The 11,059-nt window shown below is 40.9% G+C and overlaps 1 protein-coding gene across 2 annotated transcripts; it reads right to left on the reverse strand.

Moving 5' to 3' along the window:
- Positions 1-2,842: 2,842 nt before the first annotated feature.
- LOC120437908 lies at positions 2,843-6,398 on the reverse strand. Of its 2 annotated transcripts, XM_039608448.1 has the most exons (3): positions 5,801-6,398; positions 5,329-5,399; positions 2,843-5,201 (listed from the first exon to the last, which is right to left on the reverse strand). In XM_039608448.1, the coding sequence occupies exons 2-3, from the start codon at positions 5,349-5,351 to the stop codon at positions 4,346-4,348; spliced, it is 879 nt and encodes a 292-aa protein (XP_039464382.1). In that variant the 5' UTR covers positions 5,352-5,399; positions 5,801-6,398; the 3' UTR covers positions 2,843-4,345. The 2 variants fall into 2 exon arrangements, with proteins under 2 accessions (XP_039464382.1, XP_039464383.1); XM_039608449.1 differs by having other exon boundaries at positions 5,329-6,398.
- Positions 6,399-11,059: the final 4,661 nt, after the last annotated feature.

The raw sequence follows: 11,059 nt of genomic DNA on the forward strand, positions 1-11,059 counted from the left end.
TCAGACTGATTTGTGTTTGTGTTGGATTGAAACATTTGTGAGTCCTCAGAGGTCACAGTGTGACACACTTGCATCCACTTCCTGTTTGTGTTCACGTCACACAGACCTGCAGCTGCCTTACAAATAAGCTTTACTGTGTTCAGGATGATGTCAGCAGGTTACAGTAGAATCCGTCAGTCTGTAACTGTTGGAGGATCAACATCAGAGTCTGAGATTAATGACATGAAAGTGCTGACAGGTGATCTGCCAGCAGGTGTGAACAGGTGAACCTGTGAGCTTCAGATTTCTGTGTTTTCATCACTCGAGTCTGTTTAAAAAGCTGAAACTGATTCATTGCTGCAGTAAAACTCTGAGTATTAAAGTAAAGACGAGCTGCTTGAAGAACAGCTGGAGCTCATATTAATATTATACTGTGTACACAGTATAATATTAATATGAGCTGTGCTGCTTATTAATATGAAGCACAGCTCATATTAGTGAGCGTGCAGCCTCTACATGTACAAATATGTGCTGCTTATTTGTTCAGTGTGAATGAGCACAGATACTGGATGCTTTCTTTCCTACATCCTACATCTAAAGGGCACAAACAGTGAAGCTGTGAACTCTCTCTGCAGTCACTCCATCATCTAAAGACACTGTGGATGTGACACAGAGAGGAAACTCAGCTTTTCTTCCTGCTCTTTCTCTCGCTTCACTTTCCTGTTAAACTCTGGAAGCACAAATCAAAGACAGTCAGAGGAACTCAGCCAGACCAGCTGCTGCTCCATCTACAGGTGGAGAGCACCACCCACGTGTCTGTAGGAGAACCAGAGTCACAAAGTAACAGAGTGAAGAGCAGCAGATGAAGCACAGAGGACACAAAAAGGAAGGAAAGAAGGAAACAAGGTCCATCTGTGTCCTTTCAAACCAGCATCAAGGTTTCATATCTAATGAATATAAAGCTGTGACCTCGAACCAGCTGGAAACACACAGTTCATACAGAAGTGAGTTTATCACAATATATATCAGGAAATCATTCAGTCTTCATGGATCCACATTGATGACATGGCACAGTTACATCCTGGTGTCACTGGTGTGTCGGGTTCCTGGTGTTTGCCCAGTGTTTGCACTTGTTTCATGTTTATTCACCTGTTCACATTTCCTGTTTTCATGTTTGCTTCCTGTGTGTTATTAGTCCTGTTCAGCTGTGTGTCCCTAATCATCATCATCATCAGCCAGAGTATTTAAACCCTCAGTTTCTCTCTGCTCAGCGTCATTGTTGATGTTAATGTGCTCGACTCTGTACGTGTGTTCGCTTCAGTCGTTTCAGCTCAGCCAGTCATCCTGTGTTCCTGATAATAAACACCAGCCTTCACCTACCTGTGAGTCCTTTCCTCACCCACACAGCAACCACTGACATGATGGGGACCACATGCTGTGGGAACTGTTCCCAGTCGGGCATGCAAAGCGGCAGCTCTGCTTGGAAGTGTTTCCAGAAGCTGCACAGAGCCCATTTACATGCAGCCTAAGTTATGTTTGTTTTGTTGCCACATGTCCCCACATCACATGCAGCCAATCATAAAGTTACTCAAAATAGAGCCTCAAGGATTTTACATTTGCACCATTTCATTCTTGTGAAAGTTAAACTGAGTTATTAGGATAAGATCCTTTTCAAACCAGCCAAATAAACCTGCCATAAAAACAGGCATGTATCTGACTGTGTCAGCTAAGTTATTAGTTACAACTCACCCAGCTTTTTCATTGGCTGTCCTCTTACATGTGACCTTGGCTACATTTTTGCTGAGTCAGAGTTTTCTATCAGATTTCTCCACCCTGAGGTCAGAGGTCAGCTCTGTCTCACACTCAGTACAAACCACCAGCATCACTCAGTCTGCAAGTGTCACATTAGTCAACTGTAGTGACGGTTGTGCCGATGCAGTGGATTTACCACATGTGAACTTACTGCAGTATTTTGACACAGCTGTGCATTCAGATCCAACTGAGCCTGTCTTGGATCAGCACAACCACCACGAGCAGCCCTCTAACATCACACCTCAGCCTGTGGAATATTCACCTGTTAGTACTGAGCTGGAGAAAAACTGAGCCTGTCAGCCACAGATCACTAAACTGTTGTCCTACAGACAACTCTGCAAACACATCTTTACATCCTGTCACACATCATTTGCACCTTTGGATGAACTTTAGCAAAGGTCACGTATTAAAAACAAAAACAGCTGATTGAAAAGCTGAGTGAGAACACAGACAGGTTTCAATATGTACACAAGGATCTCCACACAGAGCTACATGAATTCATATGGACTGAAATACACACAAAACCAGTTTTATTCCAATAAAAGCTCCATAAGGTAACTCCCATTCCCAGCAACACACCCACTGTGTTTAAGGTGGACTGGATGAAGAGTTGTCAATAAGAATAGACAAACAGATGAAGGTGAACGAATGCTCAGACATGTGAGATAAAGGCTCTGTACTTGTGCTGGTAGATGTCTGGGTCTGGGCTGATGTGGTTCTGATGTACAGGTCATCCACAGACAGGCGTGCAGCACCGCGTACCTCATCACTCCAATCCTGTTTTTAATCTACAAGGAAACCAAGAAGGCTCACTGCTCTGTGCAAGCAAATATGTTTCTGAAAGGATTTCCTCAAACTACCAGTCTTTACATCTTGTACAAGCACATCAGACATTATCAGGAAATGATGCTTTTTTTCTTCTTTGAAAGCTGTGATGCTGCTTGGAGACATAATTACAAAGGTAATGTGTTCAGCAGCAGCAGCTCAGAGCTGGAAGTACAAGTGTGGCAACATGTGGCCAGAGTGCTGACAGAGTAACCTCTGTTATGGTGGATAAATAAAGATTAAAACTATGCTTGTGTAGTACTTATACTTATTTCGAACAAATACTTTAAAAAATATTTGTATTCGGGAACAAGAAAAACTTTATATCAAAAAGCTGATTTTCCTTATGAGACCTCAGTGCATGACTGGATGAGTGAGTGACACAGGCTGCTGCACACAGCAACAGAGAGGCCCTCTGGAGGTCAAAACACAAACTGCATGATGTCACTGTAACCACCACAGTGACAGGAAGTGTTTTTATGACTGAAACGCTAAAATGATGCTAACGGCTGTCGTTAGGCTCACTGATAGCAGTGCTGATGTGTTGATGTCAAACACTGGCTCAGGTCAGACTCCTTCATCCTTCTCCAGCGTGAGGCCGCCCTCAGACCCACAGGAACTCTGACCTTTGACCTCCTGACCCTAACCATTTTAGTCTCTTTGCATCTTTAAATGCAAATCCATCCAAACTGTAGCAGAGCAAAAGAAGCTGGAAGCTGTTCTATGAATGACGTTCATAACAGAGTTTCTGTTTCCAGCTCGGACGTGTTAAACGCTGCTGCTGTGCTACATTTGTCATTTCCTGCTTTCACTACCATCCATGTCAAAGCGCTGAAGTCATCTGATCACTTTAATGCAGTAAAACAGGAGCTGTAAGTCTGACATTTGAAATAAAGCTGCTAATCCAGCTGCTAATCCAAATGTCAATTCCTGAGCTAATCCGTGAGCTATAACAGGAAAGGGATTGAAATGAGGAGTGGAATCGCCATTTTAAAAAACTTTTAAAACATCAGGTTTTAAACATGGAATTCAAAAGTGAATTTGCAAATGCCAAATTTATTCTACAATTCATGATTTAAGCACAGATTTCTTTATTTCGATGCGCGTGGTTCTTGTGGTCCTCCATAAATTTCATATATACAATATTGTTTTTAATGAGCAGCTTCAGGTTTTCATCCTGTTCTTCTTCACTTAGACAACATCATCTTCACATTTTAATGTCTTACAATAACAAAAGATCAGAAATAATTACCGAGTCTGTAGGCATGAAACTACAGATGTACAACTTGTAGACTTGTATTACTTCTATGTTTGGAACGTGACACAGTTCAGAGTCTGAGTTAGAAGGTTTTGGCTCATAACTTATTGTTCTACCCAAGTACAGATCTAAAACCCCAACATAAAGCAATAAAAGATCAAAATATTACATAATACATAATGTACATAAATAATCTATATACTTCATGTCAATGATCTGTGTGTGTGCTGGTTGAAGGACTGACATCAGCATCACGTCACCTGTGAGCAGCGAGCAGAGAACAGGTTTATATTAATAACCTCCACAGATGTTAGCAGATTATGATCAGATTATGAGCTGGAACTAAATGATGATTCAAGTCCATTCATCATAAATTTGAGCCTCAAATATAGAAAAATTACTTTTATCATTTCATCTTCATCTTTACACTAAAATGTCCACAAACATGTCTAACACAGGCAGCATTTATCATCATCTGAAAGCTTCAGGTGAGTGTGTCATCATGCTGTTGTCGATGGTGCAGGCGTACTGCTCCTGAAGATACTTCCTGTCAAATTTCTGTCCAGTAGAGTGATCTCTGAGACAACCAGAGAAGTGAAGAGTGGCTTTAAACCTGGAGGAGAGGAGCACCAGGGACAGAGCCAAGGTCACCACAGAGAATGGGACGCTTTCATATTCCTGTCCTGGGAGGATGAACGGGATGACGATGCGGTTCCTTCCTGGTGGGCCGTGTTCAGCTGAGAGAGACTCAAAGCTTTTCCACACTCCATCATCATCATCATCTAGTGAAAGGGGGCTAACCGTGATGTTTGGGACCATCTGTGCTCCAGCTTTCTTCAGTGAGTTCCAGTGATCTGGCAGGTTCACAGGTCGATGTTTGTCATCAGGAATGGTACAGCTTTTTTTATCTTCACAGGAAAAAACTCTGTGCTGAGGCCTCAGTTTTCCTGTAGCAACACTGTATGCTAAACCAGAACTGACACAGTTCCAGGGAGAATACAGGAGCACGTCAGTGATGGTGGGCAGAGGCAGGTAACAGCTGGCTGGGATCATGAAGTCTCTGATTGAACTATGAGCCACAAAGGTGATGTGAACATCATCGCTGTGGTTCTTCTTCTCCTCCTCATCAATGTGTTTCTTCAGGAAGTCAAACATGTCTGTGAGTTTGCTGAAGGCGTCAGATTCTGAGTTTTTTCTCAGCCACTGCAGGACGACTTCATCTGTGCAGCTTCTCATTGCCAGCTTTGTCAATCTTTTCCTTTCATCACAGCTCCTCAGTATGTCCTCTCTGTAGTGTTTAAATACAGCTAACCTCTGAAACAATTTGCTGAAACAGGAATTATAGAAAAAACATTTTAAGCACGGCAAACATTTAATCTGTCCACAGATGGATCCTGAAACAAAACACAGAGAAAATCTTCTCGTTTCATTTCACTCCTTGCTTCCAGACTTACTCCAGTTCCTCGTTTCTGTCCATCTCCTCAGGGACGTTTGACTGTCTTTAACGTTGTCCTTCAGGTGCTTCCTGTGGTCAATAATCGACAGCATGTGGGTCAGATCTCAGGTACATAAATACAGACTCTTGGCTTGTCTTCGGTATTTTGAAAAGCTTGCAGTAAAAATGATCAGAGTTCAGTTAAAGATTATTTCGTTGCTGGGAAACAAACACTCTTTGCACACCTGTGTCCTCAAACTGAAAGAAGAAGAACGTTCCTGCATTATAGACGTCGTTGATTTGTCTGATTTAAACCTGAATAAAATCCTAACAACAACTAGCTGCTGTTTGTATTCATGCTTCATGCTTGGTTGGTTAAAAACTGTTGATGACATTTATACCATAATGTATGAATGTCCAGTTATGGACCAGCTCATCATGTGGACAAACTAACAAAAGAACATTTCAGAAACACAAAAACGTCAGCTTACCTGCTCCAAAACGTCCACTCTGACCCTGTGCAGCCTGTGGAATAGAATAGAATAGGACAAGATAGACCTTTAGTCGTGGCACGCCACCATGCTGCAGCTCTCTGATTGGCTGACTAAACAAGCTGTATGCTATGAAAGTACCTGGACAGACACCAAATGAAAGTAAAACCTGAGCGGGGATTCCCCAAATGTGAAAACAAAAGTAAAAACATGACTCAGAGTTTCAGTACAAAGAGCTCAGCTGGACCTCAGAGCTGTGGTCACATTCATGAACATGAAGTTGGGCCTCTACACCAACGTGACCGTATGGATTACATCTGCCCATCACTGGTGGATTTAATAGTCCCTCCCACAGCCACAGGTGTCAGTGGCTCCAACTTCAGGGCCCACACCTTTCTGATGAACCCACACCTGTTTGCTTCATCTTATTTCTGTTTCATGTGGTTCTTTGTTTTCTGCTTTGGCTGTGAGAAACAGACTTTTTGTTATAAAAACATTATATACAGATGCTGCTATAAGTTTGTTTACAACCTCTCTCTCTCACAGCGTGTCCGTGTCCTGTCTTCCTCACCCAACCGCCAGCCGGTTGTGGCAGATGGCCCCGCCCCTCCCTGAGCCTGGTTCTGTTGGAGGTTTCTTCTTGTTAAAAGGGAGTTTTTCCTTCCCACTGTCTCCAAAGTGCTTGCTCATAGGGGGTCATATGATTGTTGGGTTTTTCTCTTTATGTATTATTATTATTGTAGGGTCTACCTTACAGTTTAATGCACCTGTTGTTATTTGATGCTGTAGAAATAAAATTAAATTACATCTTTATTCTTTCTCTTCTTTTATAATTAAAAAAAAATTAAAACAAAGATGACACAGTCAGCCATGTTCCCCATGTCCTGTTTTATTAGGAGAACATCTGTGGAGATCTGTGGCATCTATTAATCTCAAATCTAGCCTTTATTTAACAACATAAGCAAACTCTATTCAATTCAATTCAATTCAATTTTATTTATATAGCGCCAAATCACAACAAAAGTCGCCTCAAGGCGCTTTATATTGTACAGTAGATCGCACAATAATAAATACAGAGAAAGATGTTACAATGATTGCACAGCCATTAAGGATCAAATCAGTTTCTGAAAAATGTTCTGTTTTTTCTCCCTCTGCTTGCTTCTTACTGTCTTTGAGGCTCGGGACCAGCACTCCTGTTGTTGGACAGAAAGACATCAACTCAGTGGTAAGTGTTTTGGTTTTCCAATATATTAGCAACTGTCAGTGACATTTATATTAATCAGGCTGAACTTTAATCATACTTTAGATCAGCCTGTTTTACTTATTGTTTTATTTGTGCTTTGGTTTGGGGAAGTTGTTTCTTTACTGATCTTTTCCTGTCTTCTGTTATTAGACTTGAGATATGACTGCACTATGCTGTTGCTGGTGACTCCAGTTAATTCTACAAGACATGCTGTGTAAGTAAACAAACAACAACAGTTTGGTCTGCATTTCTTGAAAGATCACATCCCCCAAACTTAGTTTAGAGGGTCGACACTGTATATAGTGAAGTCTGCAAGTTTTCTAACAGCAAAATCTGTTTTGTGCCCAAAATCATTTTGCCCATCATTAGAATGAAAGTTATTGGCCATGTTTGCATAGCCCTTTTTTAAAATGATGCTTTCATGACATTATTGTGTGTTGCGTGGTGGTCAGGGCTATCCAGACTGACAGTGGGACATTGAATGTCACCTCTCCGGTGGGGAGGGAGCCTGAGATCGTCTAAATTGGAGTCTGTTTTATACCAAAAGCAGAAAAAAATGTTTTAAGAAAGCAATTAAGTTCATGTTCCAAAAAATATGATTGTTTGCTTGCAGGACACCAGGAGAGATGAGTCCTCCGTCACAGATGGTGTGGTCAGTGAAGATGGTCGCCTGCAGGTTCAAGCTCATTGCATCTCCAACCCACATCCACTGCCACTGTACTTAAGGGAAGTTAAAGACTTTCTTCTGCACCTACATTTGGATCACCTCGATCCATGACAGTCATTCAGGCAGTAATGCCTGGACTGGAAACAAGCATCCTTAAAATAATACAACATTCCAGCTCATGTGTTGGAATGGAAAACAAATGTGTTGTTTAAATCAGAGACTGCACTTGTGACAGAACAACAAATATTTTATTTTGATTATATAAGTAATGTAAGTACAAAACAAACTGTGGTAGACCTAAACTTATTTTCAGAATAATTACATCTGAGACTTTGTTTCATTGTAAGATTATAACAGTGATGGCAATATAATTGTTTGTTGTTCAGCAGAACAGTGTCCAGTATGTTGGCTGTTCACTGTAAAATGTAATATTGTGTTTAATTAAAAATATTAAATAGGCTGAACTCAATTTTTATCAATTTGTTATTAGAACTCGATTTAAATAAGTTACCAGTACTTTTTATGCAAAAACGCTGATAAACTCCATTTATTTGAGTTGTCTTAACTTAGAAAAACTAAGTAAGCTGGAAGTTTTGCTTCTTAGGGCGGAAGGATGAAAGATGTGTTTTGAAAATGCCACGTGACTACCGTCCTCCTCCCTCCCGGATCAGTCCGCATGTTCATGGCACCAGCATTTGTTATGGAATATGTTGAGCAAACCTGGAGATATTATTGTTGTCATTGCTGGGGATCTTTACTGACTTGGTGAGTGTCAGGAATAGAAATATTGTCCTGCTATTAGTTACTGCTATTTTTATAATCATCATTAACATTTCAGTATTAATAGTGATGTTGCATTTAGATGCATTCAGATGTTCAAATATATGGTTATAGCCTTTATTACAGGTCCAAAGAAGAACCATTTTAAATGGTTCTGTTGAATCTATAATTTAAATGTTATTAATGCTTTTATGATCTCTGTGTAGAGGGCAGAGACAGGAAAATACTCTCTGTGCTAAAATGAGACAGGAAACGAAACGCGTCTGCAGAGCATGTTTTGCAGAAGCGAAACCGAAAGCAGAAAGAGCCAAAGAGTTAGTATGCATTTATCTTTGATTTAAGCTTTTAGTAGAGGCTTTTGATCAAAACATTAATTCAGTAGAGTACACATATATAGTCTTGGTTCGGACAGACACGTAACCACACGCACACTTAGTTAGAGGAATCACTGATAGGGGAAAGTTCAGTTTAAGGTCAACTAAGGTTCAGAAAAGCAGATGCAAACTCTGCACGCACAGACAGACAAATAGTGAGAGGTCATGACACGCACGCAGTACACAGCATGCGCGCCCTCGCGCGTGTGCACGCACAGACACACATACACACACACACTGTTGGGGTGTAGGTGAAAGTTGACTGATGAAGCAGTAGATGCACGATGCGAGAGCTGAGCTGGCTTACGGAAACCACCGGGAGAAGATGGAAGCCAGTGTACTTTTAATTGTGCCTTGAGTTGTCAAATAGAACATTTGTGGTTTTGAAGCTGATGTATGTGATGACGCAATGAGGGGGCGTCACTAAATATACTCTGATGCATATAAAACTGTATTTTGATGTTAGGAGGATGAGATTGTGGGGCTGTCTGCTTACAGAGTCCGCTCATTCTCCCACGCGTGTCATTTCATTAAAATCATCGTCTTTACCCTTTGGACCAGTGTGGTTACTTGCATTCCTCCTGTGTTTCCTTCCCTATATTTTTGAACCTTAACATGAGTAAATGTTTACTCTTATTCAAACTGATTTTGTGGCTTCTCTTAGTTTAGCACCAGGTTTCTAATCTTGCTAGTTAGTGTTAGCCTAGCGTTGCTGCTGCCGCTGGGCTCTTGTTACTTAAAAATTAACACCACGGCCTTAAAAACCTTACATAAAACTATGTCTGTGAAATTTTCTGTTGATTGTTTGAAATAAAAAAGTGAGATAAGAGCCCAGACAAAATTCTTCGGGAGGTGCAGCCGTTAGGGGTAGGGTGGGGTGTGGGGGGTATTTTCAATCCATAGCCATAACTAACTAACTAACTAAATATATATATCATGTTTAACCTGAATAGCAAAAGACCGCAGGGGGGTTGAAAACAATATGCCAGGGGTTGGCTGTGCTCGCAGACTCTATCAAGCCTTGACCTCATAACAGAGCTCTCCGAAAACGTGGAAGCACTTCTGCAAATATGTGATATTTTGATAAACTAAGTAGATATTTGAGCATTACACAGCTACATTCTCGCCTGAAAATATCTTAAAAGGTTATTTTGTGACCTTTATTTATTTTATAGTTTAACTATAAACTTTATTTATAGTTATTTTATCACATCATCACAGTGATCACATGACATGTTGGTAGAGTCTAATTACTCACACTCTGGGGAACATCCAGGACCACCATGTTTGTAGTTTTCTCCTTCCCACTGTAGCTGTGTTTGAACAGTGTGTGCACACATGCTCTTCATCACCCACAGTGACTCCACGCTGGTACAGACTCTCCTCTAACCTGTCACATACTTACAGGGATGGATTTCCACAGTCAGTCTGGCTCTGGCAGATCCACCTGTGGGCTCCACCTCTGTGTGGACTTTCACACTGAGAGTGGGGACATCAGCAGGTGTTGGGATGTTGTAGGTGCACAAATCTGGGAAACAAACAGAACCAATCACAGCTCAGTGCAGCCTGCTGTCACTTTTCTACACCGTCACACTTTTATATTTATATCTCTATATTTATCTCTTTATCTTCATATTTATCATCAATATCTGTGTTTCTCAGTTTCTATCAGTGCTTGATGTTTGTTGTGTGTTTGCTGCTCCGACAGCTCAGTTTCCCTCTGGGATGAAGAAAGTTTCTCTGATTCTCATGTAGACACAAACTGACTTTATTGATTTTTAATTTAGTGTAAATAGAATTGTACTGTGTGCAGTTCTTACTGTCAGCTCTAATGTTGTCTATGAAAACACATTGATTACATGTGAAAATGCTTCTTTAGTGTTTTATGTTAGAGTGAATTGTTGAATGTTTGTCATTTTTATGCTTACCATCCATTTCTACATTGTTTAACTGTGGGATGAAAGGAATTCCACAGACCCCTCCCCAGATTCTCGGGGTTCTGGATGAGGGGCTGTAATGTTTATTGCAGATACATCCTATCTGGAAGATCTACTTCCTTTGATGCGACTTCCTGCGTTTACGACCCTTTTGGTCAGCAGGAGGTCTCACACACACACACACACATTCCTACTTACATATAGAAATTCACACATATACATACAAAGCCTTGTTTTAGAACTATGTGGGCGTTACTT

Source organism: Oreochromis aureus, linkage group 3 (assembly GCF_013358895.1).
Source record: "Oreochromis aureus strain Israel breed Guangdong linkage group 3, ZZ_aureus, whole genome shotgun sequence".
Lineage (NCBI taxonomy): Eukaryota > Metazoa > Chordata > Actinopteri > Cichliformes > Cichlidae > Oreochromis > Oreochromis aureus.